This window comes from Ammodytes marinus (assembly GCF_949987685.1).
Source record: "Ammodytes marinus genome assembly, chromosome: 10".
NCBI classification, from domain to species: domain Eukaryota; kingdom Metazoa; phylum Chordata; class Actinopteri; order Uranoscopiformes; family Ammodytidae; genus Ammodytes; species Ammodytes marinus.
The window spans coordinates 22,992,476-23,010,896 of record NC_137214.1 but is presented as its reverse complement, the minus strand read 5'-3'; the positions used below and the strand labels follow the sequence as shown (position 1 = coordinate 23,010,896).

General features: G+C 40.6%; 1 protein-coding gene across 1 annotated transcript in view; it reads right to left on the bottom strand.

Moving 5' to 3' along the window:
* Nucleotides 1–2,133: 2,133 nt before the first annotated feature.
* Nucleotides 2,134–18,421, bottom strand: part of pdgfc (platelet derived growth factor c) — a 41,965-nt gene continuing 25,677 nt past the window's right edge. The window contains exons 2-6 of the mRNA XM_080035307.1: nt 17,754–17,946; nt 13,132–13,312; nt 4,501–4,708; nt 3,757–3,977; nt 2,134–3,224 (exon numbers count right to left, since the gene is read on the bottom strand). Coding sequence (XP_079891433.1) covers nt 3,111–3,224; nt 3,757–3,977; nt 4,501–4,708; nt 13,132–13,312; nt 17,754–17,946 — 917 coding nt within the window. The 3' untranslated portion in view covers nt 2,134–3,110. The remainder of the gene's footprint in view (nt 3,225–3,756; nt 3,978–4,500; nt 4,709–13,131; nt 13,313–17,753; nt 17,947–18,421) is intronic.

Sequence of the window (18,421 nt, the reverse complement as noted above, 5' to 3'; positions counted from 1 at the left end):
TTTGTTATTACTCAGTAGTCTGCTGGATGTCGGATTAGCGTGGCTCAATAATGAGGATTTCCTGAAAGAGCCTCTTTCCATTTACTGTTATCACGCTCCCTTGTTATTGGTTGTTTCATAGAAATGAGACAAGTGATGTGATTGGTTACCAGTGTCTCTAGTTATAACCACGCCACCAAAAATGCCCTTTGTCACTATCCTATTATCCATTCCCAATACATTCAGAAATGTTCCATTAAGAAGACAGCATGTGTATATGTTCCAATGTATGTACAACACAATAATGACAGTTGAATTGAATTAGATTTGTATGAGCAGAAAAGAAGCCAGGTGAGATGAAAGCAATGCAACCTCCACTCCACTCTTTCCATTGAAAGAAAAATGTCAGGGACAAATCAGACACTGCTGACGCACTTCACTGAGTTTGGATTTATTATTCACTCAAATGGGCGTAGGAGGCTGCATCTCTTTAGCTATTCGGATATGCAGAAGAAAGGTCAAACCTGTGAATTATGAGAGATTGAATGTGAATTTCTGAAGGAGGATGATTTAGCCGAGTTTGTTGCACCTGTTGTTAAAGATGAGTCATGTTTTGAGGGAGAGAGCAGAGGGAATATGTCCCTGTTCCCAAGGCCTTTAGTCCGAGCAAGTGACAAACTCCAAAAGGCATTTGAACACGGTGAGAATCTCTGCTTTTTGTTGTATATTGGGTAACATCTGCAGTGCGTATTGACCACTGGTGACGTGCCTTGCAAGACCTTGTGAAATGTACAATGACTTTCTATGTGCGTTTCTTTTTTCTGTTCTGACCACAGTTGCTGTTACAATTCATGCTAATTGCTTTGGATTTCTGGCACGAAACAACTTAGTTTGGTGTAGGTTAAGAGTTTGTTTTTCTTCAGAAACCAAATTGAATAAAATTATAGTTTTGTAAAGTATAGGCACTTAAATTGCTGCGATCTATGTACGTACTGTATTGACTGAGGCTGCTCCGGTTACACAGCAAAGCAGGCGATGAGCAGAGGAGTTTGTGGGGGGAAGGGTGGAAGCGTCAAGTGCTGGATTTTAGGGGAGCATACACATATAGACACACACACACACACACGCACACACACACACACACACACACACACACACACACACACACACACACGCACACGCACACGCACACGCACACACACACACACACACACACACACACACACACACGCGCGCACACACACACGCCAGACCCATGTGTCACATGTTGTGCCAGTGAAGTGAGGTTTCCTCTGCTAAGAAACACTGCCCCGGCTAGGGAAGGCAGTCTGTTTAATATTATAAAAACCACAGTGGGAGCCGGCGGGTTTATGCAGTAGCATCTGGCGTCACCGCAGAAGGCTGCCAGGGCACACATTAGAAGTGAATAATTGGCCGGGACAGCAGCGTGAGATGGACAAATGAGAACCTCCTCCTGGGTGACCTGATGGCCGAGGGAGAGAATGAACAACACTGCTCAGTGTCTGATAAGGAGATGGTGAAATACAATATGAATTGATGAAGCTTTAGGGAGAAATGCTGAGTATGAAGGTGTAGTACAAGGTTACAAATATGGACATCTGGTATCTTAATCATTTTCTCTCATACTGAGTATCCTTCTCTTACACATATTTAAACTCCAAGGGATTGTTCAGTATTTTTGAAGTAGGGTTGTGTGGGGTACTTAGGCATAGTTAGTGTGTTACCTTGGTGGTCAGTGTGGTATGGTGGCAGTTGTAATTTTAAAATAAATATATTAACAAATGATAATCATTGTAAAACTGTTAGGACCTTCTAGCTGTTCACTAACTTTTCACAGCTGGTTAAACATATTCAAATGATGCTCCTTTAGATGTCTAGAGTAGATTGTTAATACTGTTGTTTAAAGTTGATTCTACTTCATTTTTTGTGTGCGTTAATCGAACACGATGAAAATCAAATCAATATAATCTTAAAGCAAAACGCATGCAATTTTTTAAAAATTATTCCCCACTAATTTAGCTGTTAAGAATATGAATTGTGGAAATATGTAAAAATACATATACAGGGCTTTTATACACAAAGAACCTCTTAACTTAATTTGTTTACCAGTCATCAAAGTTTCTGTATCTCCAATCAGAAATGGAAGAATTTATTTTGAATGTTCAGTAAAATGAAATACACAAACAATTGTTGCAAAGGAAGAGATAAATAACTTTGGCATAAAGAAAAATTAAAAACATCCATGATGCAATGTAACGGCATTGTAAAATGACTAACAATGAAAACTGAAGGCTAATACACATGGAAATGACAGTGACACGTGAAGCAAACAAGACATGTTGGACCTAATTTCCCTTTCATCAAACAAATAAATATTTCATATGAACAGTCTCAAATGTAGCAAGGATCGCTTGACGCTAGTCATTCCTGAAGCAAGTAGAGGGGACATTTCTAAGATGGATCGGATGAAGAGATATAATGAAAAAAACACAGACCATTTTCTTCTTCTTAGGAATTCTTGGTAGAAAAGGCATGATAGTACAGATAATGAATGACATATTTACACAGTCTTTATTACAAGAGGGGAGCAAAGGAAAACTGCTCATGAAAAAGCACCGTTCTTTGCCTTGATGGTAATAATAGAGGGGTAACAGGGGGAGTAAGGCAGCTGGAGCCAGCTCACTTACAGACTTAAAAAAAATACTTGAACAAAGAAGTTGCCATTTTTCATGGCAGTATCAGCCCACGCTAGCTGAACTTTGAAATAGACCTCAAGAGATGGAGGCAGAAGTGCTGCAATGTTCTTATGTCTTTGAGAATCTGAAGAATACCGTCTTCCGAGCACACAGGTAACAGTCCAGACCTGCACTAGTGACTTGTTGTCTCTCTTAAATGCACCCAGAGCACACAGCAGTCAAATCCATTCTGTAGATGTATTAGATTCCAGTCTGTTCTGCCTAATCCGATTAGTGAAAGGACAACAGGATAAAGGGAGAATCTTGTTAGCGTCCAGTGGAAGTGGATGAGATGGGAGAACGTTGCAACAGTGGCAGAGGTTCCCTTCTAACATCCTATGCGATTCTGGTGGCAGCTCTTAAACAGGTCTGAGGTCAGTCCCAGTCATCTTTACACACACAGGCACACTCCTCGTGATGCTCCAAGGGCACGTCGGTCATAGTCTTCTGAAGGCCTCTGCCCCCGCTCCGGTGTTTCAACAGTAGAACCTGTGTGAAAGTAGGATTGCTTTAGTTAACAAACAAGCTCAGCGGGTAGTTGGTGTACATATGCATTACTGTTTTTTTTAAAGAAGAAAATTCATAGTTTGGAGAATGTTTCAAGGTTTTTACTGAAGGATTACTAATGAGATAATTGACACAAGTATGCAACTTATTATACTGTTTTTCTTTCACTGGATATTCTGCTGTGGGTTTTTCACTTCTGTCATGGCAGAGAGGAGGCTACTGATGATCATGATACAGTAATTACCTCTAGCATCATTCCAAACTAATGGCGATACATGTTGCTGAATCAATGTTGTTTTTTTATTGGTGAAAGACCTTTCCACATCCTTTGTTAATATAAAAGACAATATGGCCCCAAATAGATATATATTTTTTTTTATCAGAGCTTATGTCTGTTGGAAGTATAATGTAGAATAATTCTTAATCAGTAATGTCATAACTAAACATCTATGTTTGATTCTTAACTGTTATTCATTTAAAAAAAAATAAAAAATCTAAATTCCTACATCTATACCTCATGGTATTTCTTTGTGACCCTGGTGGGAACACACTGGCAGTCGAAGCAGCGGTGAGAGCAGCAAGCACAGTTTCCCCCACAACGCTTGACCAGGAGACAGCTCGGCCAGAAAATGGCATCTGTCCTCTTCAGCTCCTCACGCAACGACACAGAGAAGTTGCGCGGGGTGCAGCTGTACAGTCGAACCTCCTCCCTCAACAGATTGAGATCAGCTCCTCCTTAAAGACACAGAAGACCATGGTCAGAATGGCTTTCCTTTCCAAACAAATGGTATGATGCTCACATTGCTCTTCTAACATTACACGTGTTAAAGCTTAATGTGTCTTGTACCTGCTGCAATGGTAAGCCTACATAGTGTATTCTTAACTTTTATAATCAATTTAAAGATGGAGTCAGCGATTCTGGAGATCACTTTTTATCAATACCAGTGAATATTTCCTCACACTCCGCTACCTGTCCGTACTCTGTGTGCAATGAGAAAAAGTCTGCTGTTAATCCACACAGCATGGGCTCTGTAAACTGGTATGTAATCAAAGGGTATATGTAAACCAAAGGGGGCCTATAACATAGCTAGCAACATGATTATTTACAGAGCCCCTATAGGCTGTGTATTACCACTGGATTTTCTTCACACAGTACGGACAGGTAGCATATCATGAGGAAATATTCCTTGATCTTTACAAAAAGTGATTTTGGCAAGAAGCATTTAATGAGGACATTTTAGTGAAGAATATGCCCTACCTCTTGCTTTCTTGTTGAGGATGAATGACTTCCCGAGCACATGCCATGTTGGTTTGTACAGCTCGTCCATATCCACCTGCCATCGCTCAGGCTCCAGGTACTTCATGACGTCCTCCATGGTGTTCAGGCCTGACACAGCCTCTGACAGCTCCTCTATGCCCAGCAGAGACGGAGCCACAACGGCCGGGACGTCTGCCTCTGATATAGTCTGCAGGGAAACCAATAGATTAGATCGAGGGAAATGGAAAAGAGAGCTTATTTATTAAAAGGTGCTCTGAGGAACTTTCAGTTTTTGTTAATTCCTGCACCCCCATTGGACAAAAGCGGTATAGTGTTTTTACTATGCCAGCTATAGTTCCAGGGTGAGGGACCCATGGCACAGGCATTTAGAAAAAACTATATAAGAATATAATTATTTGACATTTGAAAAACGAGGCTGTTTCAGAATTATTCAAAAGTTCCTCGTAGCACCATTAAGTAAATACAGTATCTGTTTCTTTCATAGGCTTTTGCTGGTCATTGAAGAGGTCTTCTTTTTCTCTGTCAGAGCACTATAATGCGTGTATGCCAAGCATGGAATGCTCGTGTTATAGAAGTATACTGTAGCTTCCACAGCAACAACCTCCTCATTGCACCAACTGCCCAATGATACTTACAGAACAGCCACGTTGTGGGACATTTGAGAGCTAATAACCTCGCTCTACGTAGGTTACAAATACTGAACCAGCAAAGTTGCACAGAAGGAACTACTTTGTCAGCAGTGGCAGGATGTGATTTATCTCTACAATGTACAAATGTGCTGAGGAGGTTCAAATAATGGGAGTTTTATTCTTCAATTGCACATTTAAAGTCATGGTCAAAAATTGGGTTTAAATTGGCTTCATGCTCATAAAAAGCTACAGCTGTTTGGATTTGCTTTGAGTTAAACAGTAACCATGAAATTCCCGGCCAGCTGGGACCCAATTTAATCAATTTGTTTTAGACATGGTCATGTGTTGAGGACCTCCTGAAAATGACAGACGGACTGATATTTTTGTAAGCATTGACACACTGGCCAAATAATATTGCAAGGTCCTCATGCATCTGAACTCCCAACAAGAACATAAAATATCGCCTAGATATGAAATTGTTCCATGCGCTGAAATTGAGAGGCAAATATGAACGAGTAGCATATTTGTTGAATGTGATCTACATCTCTGTCACCTCCTTGGCATAGCAACACTTGTCCCTTTAGCTTGCGTAGAGATGGCAGTGTTATTTGTTTCAAGCTCTCAGCCCGCCAGGCAACAGCGTGCAGTCACAGAAAAGATTGATATCTGGGCTAGTCGCCTTCCCACAAGAGAAGAGGCTAATCTGTTAAACCATTCAGTTATGTGACTCCGCGTTGTCCAACATGTCAGATCGCTGGTCTTCTTAATCTTATTTGACTGACAGGTAGAAGGGAAAATTGTGACACCGCCCCGAAAAAAAATGAACGCTTTTGGAGCATTGAAGAGATTGTCTTGCTGGCAGCTTTAAGCTTTCTGAGTGACAAAAATTTATGAAAAGAAAAAAAAAAATTCAGGAGTCTGTATGTTTCATTGACTTAGAAGGGAATCCAGTTTGAAAGGAATTGGAAGAGGCCATGACACTCACATTGCAAGGATTTTCAAGGATTCTTATTCAGCGTACTACTAAAAGTGTTGGCATTGATGCATTGTAAAATCATCTGGAAAAAAAGTTATCAATCAAGTGGCTTATAGATTTTGTATTTCAAATCTTTTCATAAGAATACAGATGGTATTTACAATGGATATAGTCTGCTTGTTCAGCTCTACTATATAGTGGAGCTGATATTAATAGTAAAACAGATTAGCAAGTGTATTGGCATTTCTTTAATTTGAATAATAGGTGTAACACAGGAAACGCCCATAAGAGATTGATTGTCTGTACGAGTCTGTGCAAACCACTCAAAATCAATCTCTTTGTGCGTAGACTTTAAACTAAGATGCCATTGGCTTGGCATGGCTGCACCGGAGGCTACAGAAATACAGCTGATGTGCAGCTGTGTCCATGCCACAGACTTGACTCATTCTAATGAGACTGTCTCGTAACCACTGAACATTTCTTTGGTTTATTTGGCACCTACTGAGATAAACAGACGCAAATGTGAAAGGAATATGTGTGGAGAAAGGACTGGTCATACTAGCGTCACAGAAGAAGCATAAGTAAGGGTAAATAGAACATTTCCATTTATTTGAGCGGCTATTTCCAGTCAACAGAAGTATAGTTATTCTTTTATTTGAGCCTTGGCAGTGGCAAACAGCATGGATTGGAAGCCATTAACAGCTTGTGAATGTTGACGGAGCAACACACTCCCCCCAATTAGCGGCGCACTGCAATCTCAGCTTGAGAAAAGAGAAGCCAAGCAATCCTTCAGAGACGCATCAAGATGGTGTGAATAAATCTATAAGTAGCAGACGAGAGCTCCTATTTAAGACATTTACGAGCAAAGTACTTAAATGGACCACCGACTGCTAACTGGCACAAATTCAGTGTCAAATTTTTCTCATAAAGACTTGATGCATGAACGCATACAGTGTTGGAATAAGTTTAGAAGAAAAACCTTCCTGAACTAGAGGACAAGCAAACATAACTTTTGAAATAGGTTCAGTGAAACCCCCAATCTATATTAGAAATATATCTTCTATGCGTAGTTGATATTATTTGCTGTCAACAAATTGATCTATGATTTGACATATCTGGATCTATGATTGATGATTTTTTAAGATTTACGAGTTTGAGCTAGCAAAGAGGCGCTGTATTGAATCAACATAACTCAAAAGCTCTTGATTGGTTGCCATTTGTTTTTGTGTTGTTTTTGTGTTCAAAAGAACATAAGAAATGGAAATTATTGAACCAGAGTGAGTGTGGAATGACATTCAACAGCGCCTTGGAATAGACGGGATGCAACATGTTTGGTCCACTGAGGCACCGGGTCAGTCCAGGTCCTACTTATGGGATTATTGTCTTAGTGTCTAGGTGACTGACAGTTACTTACCAAAGGCAGAACATTGGGCAAAACTTCATGTTTACTTAAAGCTGCCATTGACAAGACAGGTGAACAGTGAAGAGGATATCCTGAATTCAACAGTCCATTACAAATATAACAACTGTGTAGTGAAGAATTAGGCCTTTCTGTATGTAGGCCTACAGTTCTTATTTTTTACATGATCGGGAAAAAAAGCAGGATTCTGATGATTTTTTGAGCGATTTAGGACTACATTAAAAAAATGTCCTTGCAGAATTATAATAAATATCAAATGTTGCATTGTGTTATCTAATTTTCATGCTAATTATTTAACCTCAGCAACAACTTGTGATGTGGAGATTTAAAACTCTAAGAACTCAAACCTCCATTGGCATGTTATGTTCTATAACATGCCTTAGCTTAAGAAATAGCTGAGCCAGCAGACCAAAGCAGGCTTAAGGGGAGAAATGTGAGACTCAGAGGAGGTACTTTGCTTGTCCCAAAATATGTGCAATTGTGAACATAACAATATGGGCATAGACATTGTGTTCGCTGGCAGCAGTGGGATATTTAACAAGATTTGCAATGTGTAACTCTTGTGTGTTTTCATAAGAACAGCTGTGTTTTAAGTGGTATCAGACCGAATGTGTTTTTTTTCTCTAAATGACCTAAGACAAAGTCAAAATTGTAAGAGCTTGTAACTTACGTTTTGTCACTGCCAAAACTCTCCCAACCCCCTGCCCGTCAAGAGAATAACCTCATTTTTCAAGCTGTGATTACCTCATTTCCAGCTCTCTTTGTTGTTACCCAGCACAACCACATTGTCTTATTCTGGGTAACTGAAATGACAGGTTTGGCTAACTGTGTTGAGATGAAAATTCTGAAATAGCATCTTGGGAGAGCTCTGGACAAACAATATCTTCTCTTTTACATGGAGTTTGCAAACCACTTCCTTGCACAACAGAGCTCTGAGTAAGCAACAAGGTCTGTTGTGCGTGAATAAAGTGTTTTATGCACTCACTCTATGGCACACACACTGCAATTGAGGTTGGTATAAAAACAGACCTCAATTTCAAACTTCTGCATGTCCAATCTCGCTCTGTTCAAGCCAGAGTGTGTAAATGTCCCAAAGCTGGTAGAGCAATCTTGATGCCTAGATAGCAATGGGGCTTAATTCCGAATTGGGACCTCACAAAAACACGTTGTATGTTTTGTTTCCTCCTATATCCCACTACTCACACCTCTCTTGTGATCCATTCAAAAGTCTTATCCTCCTCTTTGTTTTAATAGCCTATCTGCCCCGGGCCTTTCACTTTTCCTTAAAAAAAAACGTTTTCCTGTGAATTACAGACCGGGTCTTATTCCATGGAAGTGGTGGGGAGCAATTATTGCTTGTTTAAATATAAACTAAAGTGCCGGCCCCTGCGTGGCACCAGGTTCCAGTAGCCGCTGGTAAGACCACAGAGGAAACAGAGTGCTGCTGTTTCTAGCACGCTCCTTCACTGTCAGAGGAAAGGTTCAAAGGAAAGCCAGACTGAACGTACACAGGCCAAAGCTCCCCCCCACCTCATGGTTTCCTCACCTTCTGCAGTATAAATATGAAAGAAAAACTGTCTCTCTTGTTCCGTCACAAAAAGTAAGTGGCAGACATTTAAATTCCACAGTAAAATAGTTTAATTCTGCTGCAAAGCAATAACAATTTACTCACAAATAATAATTTGTTTGGAGATATTTACATATAGGGGAGAACGGGGGAATCTGAGGCATCGGGTAATGTGAGCCACCCCCTGTATCTAGGCAACGGAAAACATTTGTGGTCATGTGAGATATATGTTTTCAAGCCCCTCTCATTTCCCCATGGCCCTGAAAGAGAGGACCTCATGGTGCTGTGGTAAGCATGTTTTTTTCACCAAAATAGGTATTTTGCATGTAAAAGTAAATTGTCTTGCTGTCAACTTAATCAACTGTTGTGCCAAAGCAAATGTATTCACATAGAAAAACTTCTATCATACGTGTTGATGAACTACCAACATATAAAAACCATGTGATTATATTAGCTAAAGATTAGCCTGAAATGCTAAGAGAGGTAGTTTTTCTCAAATTGTGGTGGTGGGGGAAAGTGAGCCAAATGCTGTGGGGGAAAGTGAGCCACAGTCTCACTTTCCCCCACCATGAGGCACAAGTTAAGTTTAGTCTTAAACATATTTTAATGTAATATTACATGACACGAGTTTTATTTTAATGTCATACACATTGTAGAAAAGCCATCATGCCAAGGAAATACACCAGGAAGACGACCTGGGGCAACCACACGGAAAGAGCACCTTCTCATCTTTCCCTGTAACCTTCAGGGCTGGAATGTAGAGTAGGCCTAGTTATAGAGTATGACAGGCTGATGTTATAATCCAGTTGGGTCTTCTCCTGTGTTCTGAGTCCCAGGCTGTTCTCGCTGGTTCTGATTTTCCTATGCTTTGACCCCCAGACACAAGCTGGCTCTAAGGGTCCTGTGTTCTGACCCCCAGACTGTGTTCTAATCTAACTGGTTATATCTTTCATTTGAATCTTATTAAAACCTTTTGAATATAATATGTTGTATTTGATTTTGTTCAGAGTTACTTTCAAGTGTTTAGAAAATTTGCTTTGCTTAATTGACCAAACCCCATCATTCTTTTACTAGTCCGACATTAGTTCTGGAATGTGTGGCTAGCTTTCAGGATTCTTACTGTTACAATATGTGTTGTTATGGTAGTTTCAGAGTGGAAAAAGTAAGTGGATCAGTTTACCCCACAGCTGGGGTAAAGTGAGCCACATGACAACTTTTTTTAAAACAACCATATTTTCACTGCCCTTTGTCGCTAATGCCCATTTCTAGGAAACATCCTGAATTAATGGGAAATGTGTACATTTGAGTGATAAATCATTTTAGCTCGCTTAGAGGGGAGCAAATGTAAAAAGTGGCTCAGATTACCCCGTTCTTCCCTAAATTAAAATATTTCAGATTTTTTTTTAATGCAATAACATACAGCATAACAGTAAATAAAGTAGCCAGCGAGATCAATGGTTGATAGGGCTGGATATCACAACCTGATCCCAGTATTGAGAAATGTCAATGGATTCCTGACCTAATGCTTAAGATGATTAATGTGTCTACAACACAAGGACAGAACATAGTGCCCTTTTGTAGATTTTGAAAGTGTACTCTGCTGCTCAAATAAAAAAGCACATCATTAAAAATGTATCATTATGTGATGACACTTCCTCCCACTTCAGGGATTCTGGAATCAAGTAACTTCCTGTTATGGTGTCTTAATGGATTTATCAACTTCCACAACGAAAAGGCAAGACCCTGCTCTTACATCATAATTTAATGCTGTCTTTGGATGGCACATTATACGACACAAGTAGACACAATTGCATGGACATGAATGATATTGTTACTGTAGAATGGCTAAGCAACCCTCTTAGTGGGCTGCAATAATGCAACATATATTGTATTTAGTACAAGGAGCTTGTACATGTATCAGTTTTTACACATCAGTATCTTGAGAAATACAGCTTTGATAGTCTGCATCAGACTCAGTATGTGAATGTTATGTCAATAAGCGCTATCAACAGTGTTATTTTGTCTTTTAAAAGGTGAAGAAAGAATGCAATTATAATGTACCAGGCTTTAAAGAACAAAAAAAAGCTTTTGAAACAGAAAGTAAAGTTGCAGAGAGAATACAAAGTGCCAACCAGTGACCTCGGTTGCCTATTTTTTGCTTGTCAGATTTCCCAGTGCTGCAGGGCCATTAGAGATTAATGAGGAGAAGAGCTGTTTACTTAAAGCAAGTGAACAGAGCTGGAACATGACAGGTTCAAACATGGCAGCCGTCTCTTCAGTTTATCTCTCTGGGCTTTTGTCAGTAAAGGGGAGCGGGGGACCGAGGGATTGTCTGTGTGCGTGTGTGTGGTCCAAATACCCGGGGACGGAGAAACATTAAGAAAGTGAAAGAGAATGCATGTGGAGGAATGGGAAAAAAGGATGGATCAAGACAAAGATGGCTAGAAGTACATAGGTGCAGTCATCTTTTAGACATTTTTACTGAATTTGTGAAAGTATTTGTCGGAGGCAGAACTGCGCTGTCCTATCAATTCTGCATTTGCTTGATTTGTTCAGCAGCTCAAGCTATTTTAGGCAGGACTAAGCATAGGGATGTTTTCTTCCTACGTAGCTGGCTAGCTAGTTACAAAGAAAGACATTATGGGCAGCATAGCCACTCTATAGGTGACAAGTATGTGGGATGCATGCAGCTGTATCAGTTGTTTTCCGACTGAAGTCAGAGTGAGAGGTCATCAAAGGAAAACACTGATAAGAGTGTAATTCTCTGTCATCCACTTTTCGTTTTTCCACTTTGCTCTGAAACATATTGGTACTTTGGCTCCACACATTTGTGCTGTATGAGGGTAACATATTTTTTCAGTGTACAAAATCAACACAAACCTTAATTGCAAAGCTGGTGACGTACTGAATGAGTTAAAGCTCATGCAAGTATACACACTCTTTTATTGGAAAAGTAGCTGCCAACATTCTAAAAGTGAGTGGAAAGAAGGTCTAGTGCGAAGGATGGAAGTAGTGATTATGGGATATGTTTTAGGATGATGGGGAAAAAGTAGGAAGAAGGAACTATTGTGTTTGTTTCCAGACAGACAGTACATCCTGAGTGTAGAGTTAAATAACATGGATGTCTATGATGAAGTGGGCTAGGCCTTTACTATAAAAAACATAAAAGGGGATATTACTTTTGTACTACTGTAAGCTACGAGTTGATAAAACGGGAGCAGAAAATAAAACCGACAGCCTGACAATTTTCTTTCAGACAAAGAGCACTTCTATCTCTTAATTCCTATACTTTCATTTCATTTTAGGGACTTGAATGGATCCATGCCGAGGGGTCAGACGACCTCTTTGTGAATGTGAAACCACTTATTTTCTCAATTCAGTCTTGAGCAACACCATCAGTGACATTGACACACTTCATCTGTCCGACTCATCTCACGGGATATTTCGATACAGTACAGGTTAAGAGGGTGTACAGTGTCATATAGAAAAGCAACATCCAACATAACTCTATGATTATTTAAAGGTGGAAACAATATGGGTCCCAGAAAATGGGAAAATTAGGGTCCATGACAGAAAATTCCAATGTTATTCTTTGAAAGAAACAGTGGTTGGCAGTTTGGTTGTGCTCAACCCAGATCACAGCAAATATTGTTTTGTCTGTGACTGTGTCTGAGCAGTTCTGGCCTGTATGCATCTTCATAACTAAACACAATGATTGTACAGGTGCCAGATGTTGTTGCAAAGTGTTTAAACCTAATTTCTCCCCAACGGTGCTTTAAACCTTGGGTAAACATAAGCAGCAATGGATGATTTGCGAAATTAGGACACCATGTTATGCAAGCAGATTTTAATTGTGCCTGCAAGAAGACTAATTAGCCCACTGCCAGTCTGCCACGTGAACTCCCACACGTTGGGAGATAGAGGCAGAGAAATGCTACGGCAGCTCCCAAATGCTCAACTACTCACAACAATGAACATTTTAATAAAAAAAACGTCTGACCATTGGCACTGTACTTACCACAGGCAGGAGGGTGTAGCGGATGCAGAATCCAGGCTCAGAGGGGAAGTATTCATCCGAGGTGAAGCGGATGCGGATCTGACTGCCTTTGGAAGTGTGAGCAGCTGGAACCGACTGTGAGCCACACCAGCGTCCCAGGATGCTCTTCTCAATCGGATCCTCTATCTCCACAAAGTCGTACCTGGTGGAGTGGAACAGAGAAAAATGCAGAACTTGATTATCTACATAGTTATTAGGCCCATGCACTCTCAAACTGTGTTCTATTGTCATGATACTGTCTCTGTCCTAGTTATCCCACAACTTCTAACTATCGGGAGCAACCATGTGATAAAGCCTGTAATAGACCAGCACATGCATTTTTTAAAATTTTATATAGTTTAAGTGTATTTTTGCTTGTTGTAAGCCTGTCAGCACCTGAAGTGTTTGCCATGAGGCAGCCTCTTCAGATCTGTCTTGCCCTTCTGAAGGTTGGATTTTTAAAATCAATAAAGCTGCCCAGGGAAATAAAGGTTTAACCTCATAAAAAAAAGAAAAATAAAGAAAAAGGAAATAACTATCTTTAACACCAGGTTACAATATCTCAGCACTGACAGATGTGATTTCTCTCTGTTATTTACGGGTGCTCTTAGTATTTAGTGGTTGTGGCAGGGTTGGGGTTAACCCTGTTCTAAGTCCTATGACACTAATGCTAGATGTTGTCAGTGACTGAAGTTTTTAATTAAACCTTGTCATCTTGTACTAAATTGTAATGGATGTTGCCCGATAAAGCTGCAGCCCTTTTACTTGGACTCCAAAACTAATTCCCTGTTGTTTGAAAGCTGACTCTGTAAATCATAACATTTTTATGATTGCTGTTTTGTGATAGACTGCTGCTGTAGGTCTGGATATCAATGTGAACAAGAAATTACAGAAGTTGTATGAATTGTATATTATGCAGTATTTTTCTGACTAAAACACATCAATCGCTGAAAACTGCAGAAGCTGTTAGAGGCTGAAAATAAAACATTGTGTCTTAAAAACAATTCCATGCTTTTTTGAAAACATTTTGAGATTTACCATGATGGTTTAATTGGTTTAAATTTTAGATGCACAAATTTCAGTCAACAGAATGACAATACAAATGTCAACTGAGAAATGTATAAAACAATGTGTGTCTTGTTGTGGAGATAAAACTGTGTGACCCTATTACTCCTATATGCCAGTCCTGCCAACCCAAAGTGTAGAAGCATATGGCCGTTTTCCAAACCCCTTTGGTGTGCCAACCCTAACATCGACAAACCTCAGCACTTAAGACACACAGTTCAGGAGTTCAGCTCATATTATTTATACCTGCGTGTGTGTGTGTGTGTGTGTGTCTGTGTATCACCAGTGGCTGCACAACTTTCAATACAGCCTTGTTTCGCCTGCTCTTCACAGTCTGGGATTAATCACTTTGCCATTTGCGTCAACAGGCACTCTAACCTCTCATTCAGCACTGCCAATTCGGATATTTGGATTTCAAGGACATTGTTTACATTTTGCCCAGGCTTGACAGATTCGGTTCAAGCTGGTTTCAATAAAACAACATGGAGGGACACGGGCGAGACTAAAAATGGATTTTTCTGTGATGCTAAATAAACTGAAGGGGGTAGGGAGGGTCTTTATACATTGACGGCTCTGCTGCATTTTCATTTGGAAAGATATAGCTTACAGGACGTTTTTTAATGCGCTCAAACAACACACATTGGGAAAGGTTAAAAAACTGAAGCTGTACATGTATGATTTGTAAAATGTAAAAATGTAAAGGGCAAGCCAGACTGGCTTGAAATGGTTTTGGAAAATGATTACAATTTGAGTCTAGCTTCTTTCTCTTTTGTATATGGCGCTCAATGGGAAGAGACGCTTCCCCCTCTTGAGTATCAGCCCTCAGACAGCGCCACAGCTTTGACAGATGGATCATCAATAATGCACAGCCCTGATCATTACACACCACCATGTGTTCAGAATCACCATGTCCAACAGCGGTTTCTCTATGATTTACAAATGCACTGACATACATACCAAACTGTGCCGTATACTGTCACAGTAAACAGGATCACAACATCAACAAAGGAATATGATACACAGTGCTACCGGAGAGACGCTATACTACAAGGAAACTGTGTTTTTTAATATTCACAAAGCTCTCTCCCTACAACGTTTTTTTTCTCCGTACATTATTAATAGCTACATAAGCCACCACACAGATGACGCATATTTGCAAACACGAACACTGTTTTCTTTTCTTTTTTTTTAAACCTCTCCTTTCAGAGACAGAGAAGCATAAACGCCTTTCTGAGAACGGTCCTGTCTGTGAGCCTTCAAGCACGACTCTGCTGCCATGCCAACCAGAAGAAAAGACCAATCCCCCTCCCAATATGCCTCTCTCCGCCAAGTGGATTTGTTGGTATAAGAATGCTTTCCATCGTGCCACAGACAAACAGAATAGCAGATGAGTTTCTCGACTACACGGCCGCCGCTCTCATCTTAGTAAAGACTTTCTCGCTTCGGGCTCACAGACACGTCTCTCACCCCCATTGCTGTTAATTACTGTGGACACGAGATTCAATCAATGCTTTTATTTGCATCTTTTATTTGCATCGCATTGTGCAGTGACACAAGGGTTAAGGGCTATATCAATAATCCTGTATGCACGCTTTGTACCGTAAACCCAGTGATATGATGGTCTAAGGGGCAACATTTGTGAATGCATTTGTAAACAACACCCAAGATAAAGTAGATGTGTGCAGACTATGCCAGGGGCTTGTTAATGTAAGTGTTTGTATGTGGGAGAGCGAGAGAGAGAGAGAGAGAGAGAGAGAGAGAGAGAGAGAGAGAGAGAGAGAGAGAGAGAGAGAGACCGAGAGAGACAGAGACAAAGATAGAGTGTGTTTGACAGAGAGAGTAGCGAGTGAGAGAGAAAAAACAAGTAGACAGACTTGTGCATGTGTGTCTGTTTCTGCTTGTGATTGCATGCTGCATTCATCCGTCTGCCAGGCCCTGCCAAGAGTGTGTATCTTGGGATCTGATCAAGAACCTGTTGGGCGTCGGCGGTGAGGTGGGGGCGAAAGAGAGAGAGAGAAAAAAGGAAAACAGTGACAGCTTGGAGCGGTAGACGTGGCGATGATTCGCATGACCCCTGGAAAAGGATGCCGTTATTGTCTCTCGGCCCTCTCCCTGAGGACTAGTCGACTAGTGCAGTCTTGCAAAGGCGGGACAAGCACAAAAGCTGTCAATCTGCACCCTGCCCCAGTGTGGAACTTTCCCTCACGGGGGTTTCAAACGGCAACACTAACACTCATACGTCAAACGTTCGCCCGGCCCACCACAGAGGTGTGCTGGGGGCCTCAAATTACCTGCACTCACACACTCTTTTTTCTTTCCTTTACTGATGAGCAACAGCCGACAAAGACAGGATACGGGGAAGATAATGTGGGACGGAAGCAATGAATCTTGGATGTCAGCACATCAAACAAATACATTTTAAAAGCAGATCGTGTCCAAAATCTGAGTCACGATCACAAACACCTGATTGATTATTTGAAGTCAAATGCCCAAAAACTGTCACTTGGGACAGAAGCAAACTTATTCATGGCCACATGTTCTTTTACTTTTCTTATAGACACAGTTCATTACTCAAATGATACGTGTACATCTAGTGCTGCTTGCCATGTTGTCTGAAATGTAAAACCTTGTCAGCTCTGTAGAAAAACCTGTCATTCACCTTGTCATCCATTAGGGGGCTCTCCAGGAATGTCTAGCAGGGGGGTCACCCTCCCCCAGCTCCTCTCCACCTTCCACTGATTAGGCTTCTCCATGCTAACCAGTCAGTTGTGATATATTGACAGCAGAGCACTGAGCTTAATGTGCCTCGGCTAAATCGATTGTTGGGGCTCGGGATTCCTCTTTAAATTGAATGGCAACAAAGGCAAAGCCAGGCAGTAATTGAAAGTGGGCGCTTCTATAAAGATGCACTTCCAGAGAGATGCACTGTACAAATGTGTGTGTTTGTGTTTGTGTTTATGTGTTTGTATGTCAAAAGGTGTGTCTTTTGAAAAATCACGTAAGCAAGCTAAAAAATATCGACCACATCAAGTAAAATATGTCTGTCCAGACCACGACATCATGGTGTCTCGGGCAACACAAATCACCCTGCTGCTGTGTTTTCCATATTCACGAGCTGCCACAGCAGTCCAAAGGCAATTTCACAAATGGCCACACTCTCGACTCTAAATCTTTAGAGGTGGACTACTACATGGACATGTCATTACCCTAGATCAAGTGTCTGACAAGCAAACTGGGGAAACCCCCATTTAATGAGGGCTGACCATGCAAGTGAAGGAAACTATTAATAAAAAACTGCTACAGCTAACTGCTGAGGGGGGGTTACCCTTTTCCGGCTATCCTTTAAAGTGTAATGCTTTATATTTTTTCCCTCAGACAATAAAAGCTACTTTTCTTTCATAAACTTTACCTTCATAGTGTGTAAACATTTTCTTTCCAGAGGTTGACAAATATATGCGAGGAGAACCCATGAGGCCAAACATTTTTTATTTAATCATCTTTATACTGAAATACTAGTGAACATCTTTTGTTGTTCTTACTTGCATATGCCATCCTCTGGGTCCTCCAGACCAAACCTATCATCAAAGGTGAGCTGGATCCTCATGTTATTGGGCGCCACTAGTCTCCACACCACGGCGGTATTCCTGGGATAAGTGTTTGGGAAGTCTGGGCTGTGGACCATTCCCTCTCCAGATACTGTTATGATCTTCTCCTGATGGGATTCTTGCACTCCTGAAAGAGAAAAAAAAACGTTTTGTGTTATGCACTTTCAAGAATTTGACAGGTTGAGATTAAATTGGTAAACCGTGGTGGGGAGTTTGGTTTGGGGAAGACTTATGATTTAAAACACAATCTTGCCAAGCACCTTGCAAAGGGGGTACAATGCTTTGTGAAATAGTGACAGAGTTTCCAATATGAAAGGTGAGACTGTAAAGAAGGAACACCGGATTTAAGCTCCTTCGATGTTTTATTTACCCTCAGGGAGTCTGGAAAACCCTGACATATCTGGCTGCTTCTCAAACACGTACCTACCTGTCACATTAAACAAATGATAAATCCAGGAAAATAATAGAACAATTCATATCTCCATTCCATATTTAACATCCAATACACATCCAAAAATATACACCCACATGCAAATAAGACAAATCAATATCTTAATTATATAAAGCTTTTATACATTCCTAAAAGAATAGTTCTTTTAAAA